Raw genomic sequence first — 25,404 nt, 5'->3', positions numbered from 1 at the left:
CACAAAGCCTCCATTATTTACCAGAAGCTGCCATGATGTTGTAGAGAGGGAACGGCACAGTGATGATAGATAGATAAAGAGCAAGCAAATTGATATGAGTGATAGCTTTAGTCATGCTGAGAGTGTGTGTATGTGTGTGTGCAATTCTTTGTGTAGCTGGAGACATGGGTGGGGTAGAAAGGGCGAGGACAGAAATGCAGTGATGTAACCCTGTTCAAAAGTCACTACGAGTGTAATGAATGGACAGGAAGTGTGTCATGTGTAGAGCAGCAGGAACACAACAAGCTGAATATCTGAAGCGCTCCACAAACCATTCTGACATTTTCCAGACTCGCAGAAGAAGTAAAACTTGTTTCTGTTCTGTCATACGCTAGATGAAAAATGCAGCTCAATGCCTGCTGGGTAGGTTTTAAATATAGATGTGAGGTCTGATGATTGGACTAAAGCGACAGTTTTATAGGTGTCAAACTGAGAGTACTTTATATGCTTTCAACGCATTGCATCCCGCTCACACATATATATATATTTATGTCCGTAGCTCAATTTAAAATAGTAACAGCACACAGTCCTCGTCCTCCACTGTGCGGCTTTAGGCTCTAAACGAACAATTTCGTCAATGGCATGTGACATTCCTAACGCACCTGGGAGAAAGTACTCCAATGTTCTCGAATGCTCTCTGCTGTTAGGAGCTCAGCAGATGGTGACAGTGCTAATGCCAAAGTCACACACACACACACACACACACACACACACACACACACACACACACACACACACACACACACACACACACACACACACACACACACACACACACACACACACACACACACACACACACACACACACACACACACACAGAGATAATACCACAATCCATTCAATCATTTCTCTAGCAGGGGTCAGATTTGACAGGATTGGACACGTTTGTGAAGGACACACTGAGTCAGTTTTCTGGACTGACAGATTAAGGTGCTCCTTGGGATTCATCATCACCGTCGCCAGCAGCCGGTTGCACAAAGACAAAATCTATTCAAATTTCAAACAGATGATTTGGTTGGCTACTGGGTAGGCCGCAGTTTAAAACTGGCAACCCAAATCTGAATACTGTTGTGAGTGCAGACACACCCCCAAGGTTTTATAATAGTTTCAAAAAACACATATTGGTTTTACATTTATGTTTGGAAGCATGATAAACAGACCCATTGCACAACTTTGTTCAATATTTGATTCTGATTGGTCAATTTGGACATCAGAATCCTTTAATAATCCCACAGCGGCGAAATGTGCAGGTCTCTGCATTTGACCCATCCTAGTGTTAGGAGCATTGGGCTGCAATTATGTGCCTTGCTAAGGGACACCTCGGTAGCACTTGATCTTACCGGGACTTGAACTGATGACCTTCTTGTTCCCTAGCCAAGTCTCTATAGACTTTGCCACCACCACCCGACTACAGACATCCTGTGGCCTCTTTTGCGATATTAGACTGATGCTAAGGACGATCTGTTCAAGGGACGATGTGCAGCCATATCAATCCCCAAAAAGGGAAAAAAACACATTTGTTTTCCATTGAATTGATGATGGTAAAACGGTTCCCAGTAAAGAAAAGTAAAAGAGAACAAGGAAACATCTGAAGGAAAGAGGTTAAAAGACAGACTGGAATCAGCAGAAGAAGACGGACAGGAAGTGAACACTAACGGGAACACGGTAAGGGACCTGACGGTGTCTAAAGTCTGGTTAATTAGTGTAAGCAATAGGATAGGATCAAGTTTAAATCAATATGTTGCGTGAAATGACCCTTCAGGGTGATTCAAAAGTTCTGCTCTCCGTGGTTCTTCTCGCTATAATGAGCGGCTCGCTGCTTATAATCCCTGACATCATTAACAAATTAAATGAAACTGATTTGAAACTATACTGAGGCCTTTATTCCAATCTTGACAGAGCCAGGCAAGCAGTTTAATTCTCTCTCCAGCTTTTGTCCTGAACTAGACTAAACATGTCCAAAACCTCCAAAAGTCTGTACTGAATACAGTCAGATGAAACTGATACAGAGCCCTCATCCGTCTGAGTAAGAGGCCCCAAAATGTTGGACTGTTCCTTTGAAGACCAAATAGACCAAAATACATACAATATATACAATGTTTACAGTGAGTAGTCGCCTCAGTTTGAAGATCACTTTCTAACCAATCACAGTTTAACTAAGCTTGTCACCAGAGGTTTCTATCATCAGCTATCACTATTTATTTCATTTGTAATCTAAATAGTGATGAGCAGAACAAACTGTTTTTAATTGTAGTTCACTGTACAATATTTAATCTTACGTTCTGTTATTGTATATTTAAATGTACATATAATCCTGCATAAACTTCACTTTCAACATTCCATGCATAATTCAGCTTATTGTGTTTATTTATTTTTCTGATACTTCATCTGCACTACTTATACACTGGTCCAACAAAATACCTGCACTATTTTACTATAATTTAAACTACTTGGTTTCATTTTGCACTATTTTATTATTTGTATTTTATTATTTTGTTTTATGTCCTTTTATTTTATGTTGCATTGTTGAAGATTTTCATTGCGATAACTACACAGTAGCGACTGTGCATCTGAAAATAAAAACCCTTGAACCTTCAGGGTGGCATCTAATGTTGTTTCCACTTAAAATATTTTGCATTAATACAAGGTATCCGGTATCAATGTGATCATAGTGTTGGAGTACCTATAGAATGCGAAACTATTTAACATATTGACACTATAACACTGACTAACACTGATAAAGGCAACATAACTGAAACAGTTGATAATACTAGAACACAGCTGTGCAAGAGGTTTCATTCTGATTGGTTTATAACATACATGCAATATACAAAGCTCTACACTCTTCCCATACTTAATCTGGCTGTAGCTTAGTATTTAAGTTGGCATTACATATATCTTGCCAGGTATCAACAAAAAACAGAAGGAAAAACCGGGTCCAAAACTCTGGTATTATATCAGCACAAGTGTTAAAAAAATATCAATGAAAAGCCCCGACTGGACTTAGACTGAAGTATATTAACCTTTTAACCTTAAAATGAAACCCTGTTTATTTTTGTATAGCTCTTCAATGAACATATATAAAAGAAGAGCATTTTTAATACTGTCCTAACTTAACCCTTGATCTAGTTCCTACAGGAAAACCAAACCATAAGTCTGTTTAGGGTGAAATCAAAGACTGTGTGTACTAGAAAATACAAGGGGGGGAGACTGTGTGTGGGATGGCAGATGTAGGTCAGACGAGGTGCATGATGTATCTGTCTGTACATGTGAACATGATGCTAATATGAAGATGAGTTTATACGTGCACGCAGCAAGAACACACATGACCGATCCAATGCAACAATCCCATTGAGATTAATCACACACTCGCACACACACATCGTTCAGAGATTGAAAGTCTATCACTTTTGTCGTCTTGAGATAAAAGGTAAAGATACGAATACCTGACAGGCTTAAAAATATAACCACTGACCGGAATAACACTAAAGATGTACAAGAACAAGTCTTAAAACTCTTTCCACGTTTTGTTCCAAGACAAAACATGATAGTAACTACCTCACTCACTCAAGTGGATACATGTCTTAAAAACAGCGATTAATACCAAGGGACTAAATGGGACTAGCGGTCGAAAATGAGTCCGCATTTACCTTAGTGGTGGTGACCTCAAGTCATGTGACTGTGATGTTGTTCCTTTGAAGCATTATGTTAGCTAACTTAACTTTAGAAATTGCATTACAGTTAAACTACTAATAGTTGTGGTTATATTGTGGCAATATTGTGAAATCCAAAAGAAAAATCTAATGTTCTTTTGTCAAGGGCACCTTTACATTCAGATTTTTTTCTTTGCTAGAGTTCAATATTTTCAACTTGGGCGTGGAATTTGTGTGACGCGTTCTCGCATAAGCCAATCAACAGTGAGGATCTCAGCCTGCCGTCACTGACGTTGAATCAGAAAACCAAAACATCAGCCATTAGCCGTTAGCAGTTAGCACACAGAGCTCACAGCTCCTCATATCTGTTCAGAAACTAGAGAAAAGTCTTGTTTGAATGAAGTGAGTAAATACAGCTGACAGCCATGGGGAAACTTGAGTGATTAGAATATTCCTCTGTTGTGAACGTACCATAACTTCCGGATCAATCTACAAAAATATGGCCCATGCACCATTCTATATAGGCCCATGTATGTGTCAGTCATCTTCTTATTTCCTGTCATGATGGGTGTATCAGCTTCTGGTCATTCCTGTATAATTACTCTAAAAACTGGGCTAGGGAGTCCCTGATCACAAAGGATTTCTGGCTCCACAGGAATCCCAGAATAAATACCAGCATAAATACCATTGGGACTGTTGTGTCATGATTCTAATGTTTGACGTTTCCAGGCCATACCCACAACGCTGGAATCTGTCCAAGCATGTCGGTCGAAGATGGGTGTGCTGACTCTGTGGAATGCCACAGCTCCCATCAACATCAAACTCTGAGCTAAATCAAAGCAAACACTAACCCCGTCAGATATAGTGAGGGAACGCTCAGCATATTAGTGGTGTATTAGTGGGGCTCCACGCCCCTACGTTCAGTCCTGTACCTGTCAGAACAAGTATGGTCAGTGATGGTGACTGTAGATTGAAATAACTCTCAAAATGATTACCCTTTATGTTTTGCAAGATGTTTTTTGGATAGATATATAGATCAGATTTGTGTAAGAGTTTCATATATATTTTAATCTCTAATTAATGTTGTGTTTTACATATTTCAAGTGTGTTGTTTTGTAAGTAAAGTCTGTAAAGTGTCTGAGTTTCTAAAAAAGCACCTTAAAATAAAACGCGTTATTATTAGTAGTATTATTTTGTTCTAAACAATTACTCAAATGAAAAAATCAATGTAAAATCACTCATTGATGGAACTTCCTGAGCTATAAAATCGTGCAACCTTCAAATTGTAGTAAGGATTTTATGCACAGATTGTCTAAAGTTTTAGACATAAGCTAGTTCTGCTAACTTCAGCAAACTAAATCCACAGGGGGCCTGCTACACAGGGCCAAAGATCCAAACAAAAAATAAAGTTGAAACGCATAGACAGGCAAGAAAAGGTGTACCAAAGACACACTATATCAGGCAATCCGGGAAGCTGAGATGAAGGCCTTATTGAGTACGACCCGATAAGGACGGTGAACAAGAAACCATCTAATCTCACAACATGATAAACAGACTTCACAGTCATGTCTGTTTTCCTCTTTGGCATGTTAATTCTGTCTGGCTGCAGTAATCTTTGTGGAATGCGAGGGCAGGACAAAACATGGACGATGCTTTTTACACAGCTCCTCTCCTCTCACGTGCTATAGGTCAAAGGGCAGGCGCTTCAAAAAACAAATATGAGGTAGTGATATTTGGATGCAAGCCAAGGACTAAAAGCCTCAGTGACATAAGAGGGGCTGAGAGCATGCCATGTGCAGTATTGACTGTAATGATGATCGGGGACAATGCATGACAGAAGCCATCAGGGCGCAACTTCTGTACACATTGAGTTTCAGAATGGATGCTCGAAAATTGTCTTGGTGTTGCTTTCAAACTCCTCTTCCAGTATTCTAGTGGTTTCTTCCTCACAACCATTACTAACTTAGCCTTAATGAGAGCGAGGTGTGTTCTTTGGAATGAGTAATTCCTCCGATTGGACACAAACTGTTCTTGTGATTCTGGAGGGGCTTTGTCATGTCTAAGCAACATAGACAGTTATTCTGCTTGAACTAACCAAACACACTATTTAGTAGGGGTGGGAATCACCCCACGATACGAAACTATCGCGATACCTAAGCCACGATACGATAGTATTGCGATTCTACGATGTGCTAAGTACTGCGATACGATATAATGCGATATGCAGCGTTTCTGATTTCCTTTATCCGCTGACTCCATTTTTGTTTTGACTAAATTCCTGCCAATCCCACTGACATTACCCATGGCCATGCCCGCACAAGAAAGAGCTCATCACCATCTAGGGGATTGAAAAAGCAATTGTTACCAAACACTTCATTTAGATTTGCAATATGAACAGTTTATATAACAAATTATGGATACTTTGCGTCCATGTATCGATACTATGCTGTATCGGTTATCTTCCCCATCCCTACCAATTAGATGCATTATCAGAAGTGTAGGACCCAACATAATGGGAGAATCATGCTAACATGTTCACAATGACGATGCTAAAATGCTATTACTTTGGCATGTTGGCTCACAAGCACTAAACTCAAAGTACAGCGGGCATAAACCACAGTAATACAGCTTTGAACGATGGCCCAATTTGGAGTGGTCAGTCCATCCTGTAAGTCAAAGAGTGTTGCTGTGATGATGTATCTTGAAGTTAGCATCGCAAGGGGTCAATCGACAAAAACAATGGGAGAGTTTTAATTGGATTTTGGGATATTGCAGAAAGACTTTGGCAAACACTGACACTTACACTTTTAATAGATTTATGGTTGAAGTGAAAATTACAATCGGCAGAAAGAGAAGCTAACCTTAGGCTACAGATGAGCTACAAGACCTCCGCATGGCTACACATCACCATCGCTAAGCTAAAAGCGAACTCTTGTGTTGAGTGGTGACGTTTAGAAGTCTCATTTAGCCTCTTGTTGTGCGCTTTTTTTGACACATGGAAGCTTCAGACATTCAAAAGCTGGTTATTTAGTGATGTGTTAAATACAAATCTTATTTCTGGTATTAACTTAAAAATAATTGGACTTTTGAGACAAGAGAACCGGAAGAGGTAAACTGCTTACTCGTTTCTGGGTTTTAGGACTTATTCCTGCACCACCCTTTTATAATTCATCCGTGAAGGAACAGCGATGTGATAAGAGTATTTTTGGGTGGATCACATCATTTCTGTCCTTAGAGTCCCACTACTGTGGCAAAAAACTGTCCTTAAGAAGAATCTCAAAACAAATCTCAAAAGGAAAATATACTCTAATTGTAACATCGTACAAACAGCTAACAGATTAAATATTTTAAAGATTAGATACCGGGGCCTTCTATTATATGAATAAACAAGTCAACAGATGCAAACCAAAGGTGATGAGTGACTTGGGTTGGGTGAATAGCCTTGAGAGCTCAGCAGAAAAAGCAATATGTCTCCATACTGGGACACACTGTTCACATATAGTGTCCTTCACCCTCCAGCAAAACATTTTACACGTGATTTTTACATTTTGCTTTCTGATCGATAAGCCTAGTTATACAATAAGTTAATAACTACAATGCCATATGAGAGCTTAAAGTCATGTATACAGCCACACAGCAGGGATAACATGAACAATGAGCCTGGCGCACACACTGACACTGGCTGACAGTGGCCCAAGGGCTTAGGTCAGCTGAGGAGTAGTAGATAAAACACAGGGCCATTCACTGCCCTGTTTGCTCAATCGGAAACTGGAAAGCAGTGAACATGTGCTGAAGTGTGGCTTTTACGCAGAGGGTCTATATGTGTTGAGTGATGGATTATGTAAGAAACATGCATGTATGTGTGCAGTTTTAATTGATTTTCATACGAACAAAAGGTCCCGTATGAGCTGTAAACAAAGCAGTTCATTGGCTTTAGCAGCATGCAGGCCTAGCTAAATTCTTCACCCACCAGCAGCCTACTGTCAGTCTGTGATTGGTCTGAAATATCACATGATTTGCCTTGTTGCCTTCTGGGAAAGTCTTTCCTTTACTGCACTATTTCCTTGACTTGTTACATATGTGATACTTTAAAGTATATACAAATGAGTTCCAGTTCCTTTATATTACTTAATAAAATAAGTTCTCCGATCTTTAATGTACCGAATTGTCAAAATTCTGATTTAGGTGACAGACATCTCAAAACATCAGGTAATCTATAGGGGAGTGTGCAGTCGAACCACAATCACACATGGCATTGGACTGAGCCAAACCACTGCCTTTACATTCAAGATACACGACTCTACCACAAAAAAGCATTTGTAGTTCTTTTAAGTTAGGCAAGAAAAACCAAAAACAGACCAACATTGGCATAAGGAGGAATGTAACAGCAGAACTTAAAAACCATGGTAACATCTTTGGCCAGACAATAGGGCTGGCGTATTTTGATTAAACGTTAGGCATCATGGAAATATTGTCTATCAAGTTAAGGCACCAAGCACCATTCACTTTAGCAATTTGAGCTTAAGTTGCTCGGGTGCTAGTCAGGTAGGGGCCTCACAATTTTAAGCTTAAAAGTCTGGTCAAACCCTAAAATGGGTACATCTTTCAGAATACCCCTAACCCTAACCCTTTTAAACATTGCAATACAACTAACTTGTTTTTCCACACTCCTAAACAAATCACAAACCATATCTCCTTATATGCAACAATCCATTATATTGAGTCCAGTCCAAAAGGTCAATAGTTCACGGTACTTTAAGCTAAGTTCAGATCCACAAAACTACATCTTAAAGCCAAACAAAAACCCCACTTTGAACAAACAAACATCATGTCCAGACTTCTTCGGAATTACTTCATCTGAAAGTGTCTGGGGTGGCGTATGATACCCCTAAGCAATACTGCAACCATTTTGATCTTGTTCTGTAACATGTCGGACCACCCTTAAACTCACGTTTTTGGGTAGCAAAAATCATGCTTGTACCCCCGCCACAGCCAACGGTAGAACCTTTTCTCCGGTTGACTCAGCTGTCAGCCAACACATGTATCTGTATCGTGGGTAAGCTGTCATGTCAGTCGTTAAACAAGATACAAGTCATTAGACTGCTTATTAGAGTGTCTCTGAGCAGTAGACTGAGAGCTGATAAGACGAGCGGAGTCAATGCAACACTGCTTGCTGTATCTTAGTGTTTGTAATATTTGCAGGCTAAGGGCAGGCCTGTAATTATCGCAGGGAAAGAGGAACTCCCTGTCTACCAAAGGCGTTCCATAAACTTAGCAGAGGCATTTGTTGTCATAACAGATGGCAGTGATCTCAGCAATGAAAGCTTCCGACTCGTTATTATTATTCGCCATCTGAAGTCTTTATTGTAAATCTATCGATGTTATGTCAATCACAGCTGTACACTCTTTTCATAACTTGGTACTACTGGTCCATCTTTATTTTATTATTCTATGTACCTTTTATGTTTCTATGAATGTGTTATTCTTTATTTAAATACACATACTCTGACTCCTTTGTTCATTTTTTTGTTTTTTCCAGGGTTTTTATTTCAAAAAAATAAATAAAATTGAGCAAATTCCCCCAGAATAAATTAATTAATTAGAAGACTGAAGGGGCCAATACTGTTCAAAGGGATATTTCCATGTATGCTTCCATTGTAAAGCATATATAGATCTTTTAAAAAATCTATGAAAGTACATTAACTTTTTCACGCATGCGTATCTAGTCCAAAAATCACGCCCTTTCTATGACCGGTTTTGACTTACAGTCTACCCCAAAATCCTACTGCTAACAGATGGAGGACAGCACAATGCAGCGTTGTGTTACCTTGGATACAGCCAGGTGCTTTGACAGTGCTGCTGAGTCACTGCGTGGAGAGAAAGGAGAATGCTGACGGAGCAGTTTACAGGCAGCCGCAGTCAGCACTGTGCTACTGCACAGCCTGGTGATCAGCTTCTGAACGAGGGCAGGAAGAGGAAGTAACTGGGTTTATGGGAAATGTGGTCTTGATTTGAGCACATTTTGAGTATACGTCCAGGTTTAGAAAGGGCCACCCAGAGTTCACCTCTGATCCTTCAAGTCATGGTATCAAATTCTGAACACCGATCAACTACCTGTGCTCCCTTTTTTCCCCAATGGAGATCTTACCAATAACCCTACTAACCATCAACATATTGCTCTCATTAGCTTATGGTTTGTACAGAAACAAATAACAATTGTTTTTTAACTAAAAAGGCATGGGCTGGAGCAAATCTTATTTTCTCATTGTCAAAAATGTGTCCTCTAATCTCTCTGTACTTATAGATTACCGCAATATGTTACTGTAGATAGACACCTTTAACAACGGGTCATACATTTATAGTTTTACTTTTGAAAAGCCTTAGTGATTTCCTGAAGCAGCCATACACTGTTGTTTTTAGCGAGTGTTACTCAGACAAGAGGAAATTTAATCAGGATTATTTTTAGCAGCAGATTAAAATGCATTTGATGCTCTGACTGAACTGTCATTTCCTGTCCTTTTGTTCATTTAGCCAGATTGACGTTGTATTCATACTAGCAGTTTTTTTCCGAGGGCTGCTTTTGTTTTGGTCGAACCACTTAACAATGTGTCATGATGGTTACAAGATGTTATTCATGTATGTGTACGTTCAACCCCAACCCTAACCTGTACTGTGGCCTTTGTTTCACAATATGCAGGTTGTCATATTTTTCATTCTTGCTTTTGTTTTTGATTCTCTAAAGATAGCTGGCGGTGAACTAGAGATATGGAATAATGTTTGTGGAAATAACTCAGTGTGTGATCATGATAGTGAGGGAACATGTGAGCCAGAGCAACACAGCGGATCATGGAGCTCACAGTCAAGAGAGATCAGGCTTTGATACACACACAGTACTTGAAACAAGATACATTCACTGTTTGCTTGGACATGGGAGTCGTGTTGCATTAAAAAATGACTGGTTTTATCCTTAACTCCAGTTTCATAAATTCCTACTTGTGTATTTGCTCTCTTTCCCACTTCTTCTAACATTGAAACCAAACACCTCATTGTAATTTCTCAGAGAACAGCTGAACTCTTCTTCACTCGGACAAGTCTTTCACTCAGAACTGTTCTGTATTATTCATCCTGCCGGCAGCATCCCTGTAAATAATTCAGTTTACAGAACAAAGAGGGGGAGACACCCCACACCACAGCAGCACAGGGACACTTGCTAGGAAGGACAGAGCGAAATGGACAAGGGCACTGCCTGCCACACTGAAACAAGTAGAAATACTTTCCGAGTGCCCACACACTGGCTCTAGAAATAACAGACACATACGATATCCCAGAGTACATATAGAAGTGTGTCTTTCGAGTACTGAGAGGCTTCAGCCCTGACCACAATGTTTGTTGAAGAGGCCCTATGATGCTATTTGGGATTTTCCCTTTACTGTTGTGTTTTCTATAGGTTTTAGTGCATGTAAATGGTATGCAAAGGCTAAAGATCCCAGAGGGAGTTTCCTTTTAGTGCCTCCATTGAACTCCTCTGTTTACTTCTGTAACATAGCGAAATATAGTTAGCATTATAGTGCCCCTTTAAAGGAAAGCTCTTCATGTGAAAGAGAAGGGTGATTTAAGAATGTGTCCATGTCCAGACATGTTATAGAACGTGTCACAGTGATGAAGATTATAATTTAGGGCCATGAAAACTAGCTCAAGGGCCACTTACGGGAGAAAAACTCAGATAGCTGTAAATAAGTGTAGGTCACCCAGTGTTAATGCCTTACACTGGCTTACTAAAAACCACAGACTTTCCCCAACTTCTAATCAAAGTATAAGATGTAGGGCCTGTGTTGGATTGCTCTGGCAAAAGGTGCTAGGTTAAGCGCTATATTGCAACCAGTTATAATTCCGGCAGAATAGATATAGACACTCTACCCCAGCTGCATTGATGCCTTAATGTCTTCTATGGTTGTTGCGACATTTTAACTACCTGAATCCATTTCAAAACCTCCAGATTCACCAAGATACATTTGGACAATCACAAACCAATCAACAAAGCTTGGTTTATGTTGGGTTTTTGTTTACCAGTTTTTCCCGCAATCTCTAAAATGATTTTGAATATTAAAAATGGTAATTTAACTCAAACAAGTACCTATTAATAGTCCAACCAGATTAACTGATATTTTTGCAGCAGTCTCTTTCCACATCTGTGTATATATATACAGCTCCGGAAAAAACTTAAGAGTCCACTCCAAATTGTTCTTAAATCTGTATTTCTACATGTATGGCAGCAATTCCAGTGTATGTTGAATTCCAACACAGAGAAAAATGTCAGTAGTTTATAGAATACATGTAACTCAAAGTCATACTGTACCTATACATAACAAAACAAGAGAAAATGATAATGCTGAATTGGTCTCTTAAGCTGTATACTGCCCATCAGTAGCAGCAAAGGCACTGTCTGTGTGGCAGCACTGGTTAATCCCTGTCTATGGAAGGCGTGAGGATTAGCTCCCAGCTGGACAGTGAAATCTGCTATGATTCCCTGATCTGGCTACTTGGTTCTGAGAGGCCGAGGAACCAAACGAGAGGTGATTAAGAAGATTAAGAGCTGAACGGTGTTGTGTTAACCTCCTTTTTTTGGTAAATAAGAAGCATCAGGCACACATAATCCTGCCTGAATGATGAGTGACTAATGAGTGGCACACACTGTCACCACCGCAGAGATTAGATAAACTGCTAATCTACACCGCTGATGAAGATGCAGCCACACTGTTCTGTAAAACAACCAATACACACGAGACGTTTTAGCGGACCTCTTCTACAACTTTCTGAGAAGTGGAGTGGGCCTAATCAATGACCATCCTCCCAGAAGTGAGTGGTAGACAAATATATTCTTATGTTTTTTTAGAGGAAGTTGAGTGAAATCACTCCTCTCCATCTTTAGCTCCAGGTCATTTTTTTTTCCATACATCTTTGGAACTCTTTGAGGATAGGTGTATCAATTAGTGTTGAGTATTTTTGGATCAGTTTAATGCATTTATGCTACAGTGGCTCCAGAAATGTCTATGATGGTCAGTTGGTATTTTCATCACTTTGATAAAGACTGAATTAACCGCCTCTTTGATGGATTCCCAAGACATGTTCTACTTTCCTGGTTTGCAGTGGCTGAATCCTACTGACTTTGGTGATCGACTGACTTTACCTCAAGCACCAATATGAGGTTGGGTTTGTTTTCACTGAGTAAATTGGTGCTAGTTAGCATGCTAACACACATTTCAAAGTGCAGCCTCACAGAGACAGTATTTCACTATATCAGTTGCGTAAAACAGGCGTAAAGTGGTAAATTCAACACACTTAAACATACACTATGATCACTTATGAATATACAGGTTGTTTTCCTGTCTCATGCATGTTGAATTAGAACAGAAGATCATTTTGAGTGCACTCTTTCACATTTACCTCACAACAAGATCATGTAGTCATGCTATTAGCATCTGAGGAATATTACAAATCAATGCTGAGTTTTAAGACTCAAACTATTAATGCCTTTCATTTCCTGACAGTTCGACTACTGTAATGTTATTTTAATTGGTAAAAATCATTTAATTGTTGTGTATTATGTGTTCTTTGTCAAGCACTTTGTAACGCTAGTTTTTAAAATGTATTTATTCGTCACATGAAACTAGCACAATCACCTCATTACTGTGATAAACTACACAGTCTCAGCATGCACATTTCTTTTAGACAGCCTCTCAGGTCCATCCACTGTTCTGTCTACCATTGGCTCCGTGCTAAATTGGCCCATTGTTTCCACATTGATGTGGTGTAAACACATTGTGTGTGCATGTTTCACTCATGCCATTGCTCCTAACTTGTCCTGTAGCATTCCAGTCTCCTGTCTGCCCTGGCCTGACACTGAGGGCCTTTTTGCACACCACTACATCATCATCTATTTAAAAAGGACACTGAAGTTAACCAAGCCAACTCAAACTAGCCTTTCACTGCATCCGTTTGCATCTTCAAAAGCTGCAATGCGGCACAAGAAACAAAATCCATGAGACCCAAAGTCTCATCAGTACAGAAAATGATTACCCCGACAATGATATTATCCAAATTTTGGTTCCGGTCTCAATTAAATTAATGACGATGAAGGACTAATATCTGTCAAAAACATATAAGGAGCCTAAGATAAACAAGTGATGAACAAAGTAGCCTTCTTCCGAGCATAGACATGTAGACGTGTTTGAGAAATCCTGTCAATTAATAAATTCACAAACATTCCCTCCCTCCTCTCTCAGCCTCAGAAGTTCATTCCTCTTCCTCCACAAGAAAATCCCAGGGGAAAGGGTCAGGAAGTGGCCTATTTGTTCCAAAGCAGATTCCACAAATGCCAGAGTGAGACCTTAAGGCAGAGGCCCGCTTCCCGTTTGTTTCCAAGTGAAGATGGCTTGTTGCTACTTTAACCTCCCACTCTCTCCCACGCTCCGGACTCCCGTCTCCTTTCAGGCCCTTTCAATCTGGACAACCACTGCAACTTAAAGATAGTGTCTGGCAAAAGGCTAATTGGGTTGTCAAAAGACTAAATTAATATCAAATAAAGCAGGGCCAGCTTCCTGAGCGCTAATTAGTACAGCACTTGTCTTTATTATATATGGGAAATATGAGAATTAATTAAAGGTAGACGTCTGATCCTTTCATTAGAAGTTTAAAACCTTACCTTGCCTTAAATTCAACTTTTTTTTCCAGGCGGGGGTTGGACTCGGGAGACAATATGATGACAAAAAGCAACAAGCCACAAGACAACATGTCCGGATTTAAACCCAGGACAATGCATTTATGTAACAGCTAACTAGAACACCATCCTTAAAGCAATTTTCAAATCATATTCAACTATTAGTTTTATCCTTACTTGTAAAACTGAACTCCAAGAGCAAAGGTCACTGAGGTCAACACCAAATCTTCTGCTTCTCCTGTCAACTAAAACTTACCCCTTGCTCATTGAATTCCCAAAATTGAACTTTGAAGAAAGATGCTAGATGCAAGACAAGAGAGTTGCCATATGCCAAGCCCCTACTGTGAGCCAAGCCCCCATTAATTGAGCCAGCCATTGATGCACATTTTTGTAGTGGTAGTTCGGTGGTACTGTACTTTCTGTCTCTTTCAAATCTGTCTCTTCTTAATCTAAAATAATGGCCAAAAAGGAACGTCTTTAGGAAAAAAGTTAAGTGTAGGCTGGGTAACGTCTAAAAACATTATTTATATGGTTTTCTGAGTAAATGGTTCAAGCACAGGAAGCAGAGAAGTATGAGAGGGCAGGGAAAAAACTGAAAAGTGGAAACGAGTTAAGTCACAATTGCTTCCTGAACAGATCGAAATAACAAAGACTGTGCCAAAGTGAACAGGCACTGTTGAGGGTCCACTATGGAGGACAGCAGAGAGGGCGAGTGAGAGAAGAAAAGCAAGTAAGTGGATACTACTGGTCACTTTTAATGCATGCATGACAATACAGTGGTGCAGTGATGAACCAATATGTAGGCCGACCCGCAAGTTAGCATCGCAAGGGATCCCTCGACAAAAATGATGAGGTTTTTTAATTGGAACTCGGATGATTGCAGGAAACAAGATATGTGGCAAACTCGTTTTATTATTCTTATGCATTTTGAGTCAAAATACTGTTAAAGTTGAATAAGTTTACCTCAAAACTGCTAAGCTAAAAAAGCTAAAAGGCAGACTCGTGTTTGGTTTGATGATGTAGTAGTATCATTCAGTTAGTTGTTAACAAACACCAATTACATATCACATGTGGCATTAACTGAAATGTTTTAGTCGTACAATAACATATTTTGTGAGTTTGGGTTAACTAAGGAACTTATTTACTTTGTGACAATAGAAAGTACCATAGGGAACTATTGGAGGTAAAGTTCTGACTATTTTTTGGGTTTAGGACTCATTACTGCACCACTCTACAGCATTAAAGTTCAAATAGATTAAACTGTCGCAATATTTGTAATCCAAACAGCTACAATATGCAACAAAAGGCCTTAAGACCTCTGGGTGGTTCTGCTATTCTGGCTCTCTGCTGTCCGATTATGAGTCTAAATTAAAAATGCATTAAATACAAAGTACTGAATTGATTGAATTAACTATTAATCAAACATCCCAAGGTATATCCTATACAAGACACAGGACAGAAGCCTTCTATAGAGTGAAGCCTGAGGACGGTGAAGGTCCAGACTGCGTTGTCCTGTGTTTGCATTGGAAGCACTGAATGCTGCACATCAGGTTTAGCTGGACCTGAAGCAAGTCTCTGCCATGCGAGTGCTGAGCACAGATTCTCCACATAGCACCACAGATTCCTACACAGTGGTGCAGTGATGACGTAGGCTGACCTTGAAGTTAGCCTTGCAAGGGCTCCCCCAACAAAACCAAAAAGGGATTTTTCCATTGGATGTTGGATAATTGCAGAAAATGTGGTACTTTGATATTTCGTTCCTCAGGATATTCCCCATATATAAACGCCACTTTTCAGATTTTTGAAGAGTAAATGCAATTTCCAGCTAGCGTTTGAGCTGTAATGTATTGTGCCATGACTTTGCATCAACATCACTAAGCTAAAGGCAGCTAATGTTCGGCATGATGGCATTTGGTGGTCCATTAAAGACACTTGTAAGAAGCCTGCCATTTCTAAGACACGTAGAATTTTAGGAGTCACCAGTGAGGTACTGCCGTATTTTTTTTCTTGAACCATTTGTGAAAAATGTGTAAGCTTGCATAAACCCAAGAACTTATTTCAGAAGTTAAACCGAAAACATATTCAAGAAAAACATTGACTTTGAAACAAGTGAGCCGGTAAGCCTTGAATGCTAACTTATTTGATGATTCCTTCCAGCACCAATCTGAAACTTCGCTCTTAGAGCTTATCATTTTAAATGATTTCATTTTAAATATAAATAGAATAACATTTTATTCCATCACTTGATGCTTAAAATGATCAGACCTAACCTGGAGCCATTGTTTTATTTGTTGGTTTAGGGTGAAAATATTTCCTCCTTCCCTAAGACATCCCAGTGCTTTTCTTGGAATATCCGGCTCATACCGCTCATAGCGAAAGAAAAGGTGCATCCTGTCTGTGTTCATTAACTCTTACCGAGTTCATGTCTGCGGGGTAGACTCCTGTCTCCAACTTTGGGTGGACTGACACAATGCTGAGTGCTGTTTAACCTCAACTGCTGCAGTTAACGTACTGTCAAACCCAATCTTTCTTCTTTAACAGGACTATTCCAGTCCATAAACATGTGGATATCATTTAAATATTCTCCATATAGTTATGTTAAAACAGTCCTCACAAAATTCTGAGCTCGAAGTCCAATTGAAGAATCGTGAAGGGCGTTTTCACCATTTTCTGACACTTTTCTATTCCAAACCAAAAGTTGATTCAACAAAAAAGAAAAAGGCAAATAAAAGACAATAAAAACAGACCTGCAGGCATCAATACTATTGCTGATTATTTAATATCTGGGTCCTTACGACAGGAAGTGTGTAAGCATATTAGCAAACCAGGTTTAAAGTCAATCGTTTTTGACTGTGTTTTTGCTTAGAAGCCTGAAATACTGCTCCATAGCCTCTCTGTCAACTGGACATAAAATGCACACTTTATATTGTACATTTATATTATATTTTCATTTAATATTCCATTACATTGCACTATTTACTATCTGCATATTTCTTATTTTTATTTCTAATTTTTTGCTATGCTTCACTTTGTATTGTATTTGTTGACCACTGCAGCATTATCAGTTTCTCTGGTTTTCTTATTTCTAGGTATGTCTTTCCTACATTTTTTTTGTTTGTTTTTGTATTATATACCATACATGTAGAGATAAAGATTTAAGAAACATTTGAAGTGGTCTCTTAATTTTTTCCGGGGCTGTATGTACACGACACATTTCTTAAAAGGTGTTGTTAACATGTGGAGATTGACAAAATGTGTCATAAGTATCATAAATATTTGTTTGCCACAGAGGTTTCAAGGTTTCAAGGTTTTATTTGTCATATGCACAGCAGATACAGCGTATATGTTGGCAATGAAAATCTTATGTCGCGTGCTCCTCCAACAACTCAACATGCATGGTGCAAAAGATAAATAAAGTAGTGCAAAAAGAGAGAAGAATATTTACAATATTAACAATAAAGATTTGAGCTTATGTTCTGGTTGAATCCATATCTAATGGAAAAATCTACTTGTTGACGATGGGAGCCAATGCCATGATAAGTTCCTGGTATTTTTGTTGGTTCCTTGACCAACAAAAATAGATTACTGTACCGCCATGAGTTACTGGTACAGCAGGAATACACTCATCTGTACAAAGCTACATGTTGTGACCTGGCAGGCGCAGTGTCACTGTGTCGGACTGAGTGGTTGCCTACTTGTCTCTGCTTTATTTAAACCAGCAGTCGGTTCGCTGATATCCGTTAAAGAGGACAAAGAGGAACAGACAGGCCTGCTGTTTAACACACACATACAAATCAGCCAACTGGCTCATGAAGTGAAAGAAGAGGAAATGTGTGTGCGGGTGTGTGTGTGTGTGTGTGTGTGTGTGTGTGTGTGTGTGTGTGTGTGTGTGCGGGTGTGTGTGTATGTGTGTGTGTGTGTGTGTGTGTGTGTGTGTGTGTGTGTGTGTGTGTGTGTGTGTGTGTGTGTGTCTGACCCAACACTAAACAATAAAACAAAGCTCTGTGCACTTCCTGTTTGCTCCATGGAAGTCACTATAGCAGCTCCACACATAACTCAAAGTAAGACTCTTATGTGAGAGTTTCCACACCCTCTTCTGTCTGTTGTCAGAAAAAAAGGAAAACATACATCCCTCTCTGCCTTGCCTCCCAGAGCAGATGAACCCAATTGTGGTGAAAAGGGGTGGGGTTGAGGGGGGTTAGAGTCCCCTTTCAGTCTGACAGTGTCACAAGGACTCTTGAACCGAAGCCAACGGAGGCAAACAAACAAAGTCCTCTGGGGGAGGACAATCAGCTACTGCAACTGCTACACAAGTCTTCCAATACCTTCAATTGGAGATCATATGATCAGTATGTTCGTTTAGTCACAACCAACACAGTCTGCTACGATATAAAGCAGCAAAGACTCTTTTTGTACAAGCTCTGCATGATCTTCGTTTTCCTAGCAGATGATGAACTTGTACACCTGCCAGGTTCAAACCAGCCGTCGCATTTTTCTGTTGCAAGTTAAATAAATATAGCTAAATTTAGCCCAAGTTCCCGATAGTGTGAAGACTCCCTGTAAGACACAATCCAGTAAGAGATCTCACTGACAAAACGTACTGATAGGACGTGGACTAAACAATAAAAACGCAAAAATAATGGCTTTTCACTGAGTAATTTGTCCCACTAGGGTTTTATGAAAAAACTAAACCGTTGGCTGGGACTGTTGGCATACGTCAGCAATGGAAGTCTGAAGGTAAAGGTGTCTCACGGCTTTGGGTTCGTGACTTTTTTACAGTGTCATCTGCATTAATATCAAGCCAAAGGATTTTTTGTCATATACACAGTTAAAATCAAATTCCTAAGCTAATTGTATATCCACTCTGACACCAAATACAAGGGAACATGATGTATAAAAGAATTTAAACAAGGGTTATGTTGTGGGTGTGGCGGTGGCTTGGATTGATATGGATAGAAATGTTTCCCCAAAACACAAAGTTCTCCTGCGATCTAAGCCTGTCATTATGCTCTCAAAGCTCAACACCAGATGAATGTATTTAACAATACAAATTTATAAAATATTCTTCCATGGGAGCAAATCCCAAGCCCCACTAGATGTTCCAAGGTCCACATACCCTATTCTCTTACATCACGATCAGACACTTGGAAAGCATGTCTTAGAAACACAAACAATAACTGTAAATGAGACATTAATCAGTAGCATATGCAAGCTAATTTGAGTACGACTTCAAGCGATGAAGATTTGAAATGTTATTCTGGTGGTAATATAGCAGTAAATAAGAGGTGTGAAGAGGCAATCACGCAATCATAAATATGCTCGGAAATTTTGGAAAGGACATCCATTGAGAAAAAATATAGGAACGTCAAAAAAAGGATAATATCGGGGAATCAAATCCTATTTAAAGCCAAGGCAAGAGTGGCAGGAGTGGTAAGACAAGGTAAGACTAATGAGACAAGGTAATTCTTGCCACCTTGACTTTACTGTCATCAAACAAACATCAGCTCCCCCGTCATGAAGACATGAGCGTCTTGGACATTGGTGTGTCAGAAGATCTGCCTGTAAAAAAAGATTCTGAAACGAGGCAATGGAAAAACTCTGTGAAAGATTTCAGATTAGAAGACCTGCCAAGATATGGAAAGAGAGCGGCACTCGTGGCAAAGATGGAGTAAGAGTTTGTAAAGAGCTGCTTACATGTCGGGCCTCCCTGCGCAGCCCCTCGGTGTTCCTCAGCCAGCAGCGGCTCAGCTCGCTCAGCTCCAGGATGGCCTGCACCTTCAGCCTCACCGTGTCCCCCGACTGACGGATCATCTCCACTATCTCATCCCGGCTCTTGTTCTCCACGTTGCGTCCGTTTATCTCCACCAGCCTGTCGCCAGGCACCAGCCCGAGCGCCAGGTCCTTGGTGCCGGCGCCGGGCTCTGCAAAGTGGACCACACGCCGGTACACTCCTCCGTCGGGACTGTGGTCCAGCATGGTGGTGCGACGCAAAGAAAACCCAAAGTCACCAGTGTTGCGGCGTTGGAGCTCCAGCTCGCGGATCTCTGGTGCGCTCGGCGCGACCACAGCCGGCAGCTGAAGTTGAGCAGGGAAGGTCTTGTCGACCACATCAGGGATGTAGACTTTTTTGGGCTCAGGTGCAGCTTCAGGTGCCGCTTCAGGCTGCTGCCTCAGGCTGTGTTTGCGGAGCATGCTGAAGACTTTGCTCTCCACCTGCGGGGACGGGGCAGCAGAGTTCTGGCCCGAGGGGGTGGAGCTCTCTGAAGGGCTCTCTTCTTTACTCTTTTGGGAGAAAGAGAAGCGTTTCATCATCTGAGAGGAGTTGGTCTTGGCGAGGGAACCGAAGTGAGCAACGCGATCCCGTACTGAGCCACGACGTCCATCCGGTCCTTCTCCGCCCTCCCCCTTCAGGTCATCGGTGGAGCTGGCGGCGCTGAGCTGATCATCGAAAACCATGCTGCTGCGGTTGCTCAGGCCATCCGATTCTATGTCAGTGAGGGTGAGCTCGTTGCTGCTGGCCACTTTGATGGGAATGGGGTTGGAGATCTCCAGTTTGTTCTTGGACTCACGCTTGGACTCCCTCTTCAGGTTGAAGAAGCCACGCCGCATGCTCATCTCTTCCAGGCTGCGCAGCTCAGCTGCAGACATCCTTTCCTTCTTATCCTTCTTGTCCTTTTTACTCCCTTCCCTCTCCTTGTCCTTTTTCATCAGATTAAACATGGTGACAAACTAGACGATGCCTTTCCGTCCACCGTTTATCTATTTTCTCCACAGAGATGGAGGTCCAGTTCAAAGAGGATTTTGTTGTGACCGACAGGGAGGAACCCCCTGGGGAAACAGACAAAGAGAACAAACTGTGTCAAACATACAAAATATTATTGAATAAAATGTTGTTTTTAAGCTGAACAAAAATAAAACATATTTTAAAAGCCTATAATATAACATTTTCTAAAAAATAATCAAAACCCTTCATATTATTGAAGTGACAATATTGTTGGCATGACTTTTAGGGCTTTTGTTCAGTTTTGGGATTTTTATAGACCAACTCTTTTTTTCCATTACGAAAATATAATTGAGAACTAAACACTTTGGGGTGCCTTTGCAAAGTCCGAAAGACATTAAAAAAGGACAACATCCCATGCTGCCATCTGGACAGCGGTATCTGATGCTGCACCACACGACTACTGAGCAGCTTCCCTCTTCAACTCCAACTCATCCTTCACACTCCACCATTAAAAATAGCTTTGTTTTTTTGTTCAGGTGCTTCATAAAAAGGGACTAAAACTGCATTTTCTTGTGTAACCCTGTGTTGAACAATGACAATAAATCATCCTGGAACTATATCAGAAATTAAATTAGTTGCAATTACATATGTGTTGATGGCCCTATAAAAAGGTACAGCCCTACATCACTGAAGAACTCCAACACACTGATATTTCATTGGAAGGGCTCGGATCAAAACACATTCCTGGCCTTGTTTTTTTACTGGGTCTCTCCAAATCCTCAAAAATTAGGAACTCTTCCTGCCACAAACTGACATAAGCAGTCCGCAGATGCATCCTCCAGCCTGGTTCCCATTAGCTGCTGAGAGACACACACAGACTCCTCTCAACACTAACTCTCATTATGGGAGATTGGGCCTGAGGGATACTATGAACTCCCAGCTGAAGGGTGTTCAAACACACAATAGTATCGTAGTAAAAATACAGTGCTATTAGGGTGCTGAAACATTAGGCCTATCCCTCATTGCTTCAGGATGAAGTTGACATTTTACAAACATGTAGTTCCTTTCAGTGGATTATATAGGGACATTTAAACCAGAACAGTAAAAAAGTGTTTCCTAAAAGCTCCTTTTCACCAGAGGTGGAATTAATAACTACAAGAGGTCAGGAATACTCTGTTACAAGCAATTAAAATGTGACTCAAAAGTAAAAGTACAAAAGTATTAGCATCCAAATAAACTTATACTACCAAAAGTAGTCAACATGGAGATTGGCCCATTCAGAATAATGTATATTATATGTTTTTGATCATAATTATTGATGCATTCAAGTGTTTTCAAAGCAGGTAAAGCAGGGTAGCTTGTGAATGTACTCCAGGTGTAACTAAAGTCTGATTTAAGTGTTGTTTATATTTCACATCAGTAATCCAAATCTGTAAAAGTAACTAAAAGTATTAAATTAATGTAGTAGAGTAAAAGTACACTATTAACCTCTGTATTTTAGTTGGTAGAAGAACAAAGTTGCAAAACATATTCAAGTAATGTACTAAGCAACTTTACGCCACTGCTTTTCAGTTATTAACTCTGCTATCTTTGACTACTACAGACAGGGCTAGAGTGAATGGTCAGCTTTAGTGTCAACATCACGGTGTGCATAATAACCAATAACCAGAGCTAGGGGACATTAAACGCTAACGGTGCGGCTGTTTAATGCTCTCTTCTGTGTATCTAATGGCTGCTGAGGTTGAAACGATGCTAACACCTGGCAGTCAAGCGTTCACAAAGCAACATTTATTAGCCCCACTCCGCATTTAATGTGAAGTCAGGGGACAAAAAGCATGACAGCGCTAAATATGAGTAGCTTTTCGGCTACGTTAGCTAGCCGAAAAGCTACCGTTCCGTAGGTGCGGGTAAACGTTAACTAATAACAAATATTTGCCTTTTTATTAAACCGCAAACAAAAAAAAACACCAGATATACAAGCCATAAGTCATTCATAGTGATTTTCTGTAACTTTGGACTAAGCCACCTAGCTAGCTAAATAGCTTGATTGGCTCCAGCCACAGCCTCCGTTCTCTGCCCTCCTTTTTGGTGGAGCAAATCCTGGAACAAGAACCACATATTGGGATCCTGTGAAAATGACCCAGTGAGCCCAACCGCCTGCCTGCCTGCCTCCACACGGATGCCTTCAAACACCCAGTGGCCCCACATACATGTTTATGTAGATATAAGTACTCACTGTTCTCCAGGACAACTATGGAGCACCGCTGGTGCCTTGTTTCTGGGCGCAGCTCGGCTCGTCAGGAACAGAAGCCGCAGACTGGCTTTCAGCTAGCGCTATGATAGCCGGCTGCTCCCACTGCCAGCCCTGCTCTGAGGCGCCCTGCTGAAACGACAGCCGCTCTGACAGCGCCCCTTGCCGGGCAGTCAGGGGGCTACAGTCCGCCTGCTACACCATCCTGCAAACAGGATCAACACTACAAACACCATTGTACTTCAGGTCACTTTGTGCCAGACTGAAAATCTAACACACATTGGACAAAAAATTGGATTGTTTTCAGACATGCATGGTCCCCAGAGGATGGATCCTAATGGCTTCAATGATCTTCTGAATTTACCTGCAGCTAATTATAAATATGTATTATTTGAATGTTTCTCTAACAGATGCATTACATTTGGTGGTGACCCCCGTTTTTGTGACATTTTGCGCAACGTGTCTGAACAAAAATTGCATTGCTTCTTAAGCCATCAAACATTCATGTTCTCCTCAATGTCAATTGCAGTGTTGCAATGTAAAAAATAAAAATGTATTTTACATACGTGTGCTTATATATATAGTGGAGGAAATAAGTATTTGATCCCCAGCCAATTTAGTTAGTTTTCACAGTGAGGGACAGAATATCAAAAACAAATCCAGATATGTACATAAAAAAAAGATATACATTTATTTGCATTTCATTGTGGGAAATAAGTATTTGATCCCCTTGCAACCAACAAGAATTCTGGCTCCCAAGGACCGGTTAAATTAGTCCTCTTGCTTTAAGAAAGTACTCCTGATGTCAACTCGTTCCCTGGATAAAGGACACCTTTCCACAGTCAATAAATCAGATTACAACCTCTCCACCGAGAGCAAGACCAGAGACAGGTCTTGTGATCATGGTAGAACTAATGTAATATAATATAATATTAATATAAATTAATATGCATTTAATTGGGGGAAATAAGTATTTGATCCCCTTGCAAAACATACCTTAGGGGAAGGAGGTTATCAGCCAATATTCTACGATACATGACCCCCTCTCCCCTCGATGCAGTGAACCGCCTTGTCCCCTTAGCAGAGAACCCCCCCCCCCCCCCCAAAGCATAATGTTTCTACCTCCATGCTTGACTCTGGGGATGGTGTTCTTGGGGTCATGGTCAGCATTTCTCTTCCTCCAAACACGACATGTCAAATTGATGCCAAAGATCTTGATGTTGGTCTCATCTGACCACATCACCTTCTCATAAGCCTTCTCTGAATCATTCAGAGGATCACTGACAGACTTCAGACAGCCTCTACATGTGCCCTCTTGAGCAGGGGTGCTGCAGGACTTTAATCCATTACGGAGCAGTGTGTTACCAATAGTTTTCTTGGTGACTGTGGTCCAAGCTGCTTTCTCCTTTCTCATAATCGTTGATGCCCCAAGAGGCGAGATCTTAGATCATGGAGACCCAGACCGAGGGCGATTGATGGTCATTTTGTGCTTATTCCATTTTCTAATAATCAAACCAGTTGTCTCTTTCTCACCAAGCTGCTTGCTGGTGGTGTTGTCTTCTACTCCAGTCTTGTGCCGGTCTACAATCTTGTCCCTGATGTCCTTAGACATTACTTCTACCATGACCAAAAGACTTGTCTCTGGTCTTGCCCTCGATGGAGAGTTTGTAATCTGATTTATGACTATGGACAGGTGTCTTTCATCCAGGGAACGAGTTGACATCAGGAGTACTTTCTTAAAGCTAGAGGACTTATTTAACCGGTCCTTGGGAGCCAGAATCCTTGTTGTTCCAAGGGGATCAAATACTTATTTCCAACAATTAAATGCAAATCAAATTATATCTTTTTTTTAATGTACATTTCTGGATTATCTTTTTAAATATTCTGTCTCTCATTGTGAAAACAAACCTACCATAAAAATTACAGACTGTTCATTTCTTTGTAAGTGGGTAAACTAACTAAATTGGCAGGAGATCAAATACTTATTTCCTCCACTGTATATATATAAAACACATGA

General features: G+C 40.5%; 1 protein-coding gene across 1 annotated transcript in view; it reads right to left on the bottom strand.

The window, feature by feature from the left end:
• Positions 1–23,539, bottom strand: part of LOC134879752 (unconventional myosin-XVIIIa-like) — a 125,068-nt gene extending 101,529 nt beyond the window's left edge. The window contains 2 exon segments of the mRNA XM_063906248.1: positions 20,107–21,240; positions 23,373–23,539. Of these exon segments, the coding sequence (XP_063762318.1) occupies positions 20,107–21,132 (1,026 nt within the window). The 5' untranslated portion in view covers positions 21,133–21,240; positions 23,373–23,539.
• Between the last annotated feature and the right edge of the window lie 1,865 nt (positions 23,540–25,404).

The sequence above is a fragment of the Eleginops maclovinus genome, chromosome 18 (assembly GCF_036324505.1).
Source record: "Eleginops maclovinus isolate JMC-PN-2008 ecotype Puerto Natales chromosome 18, JC_Emac_rtc_rv5, whole genome shotgun sequence".
In the NCBI taxonomy this organism is placed as follows: domain Eukaryota; kingdom Metazoa; phylum Chordata; class Actinopteri; order Perciformes; family Eleginopidae; genus Eleginops; species Eleginops maclovinus.
This window is presented reverse-complemented; position numbering and strand designations above follow the sequence as displayed.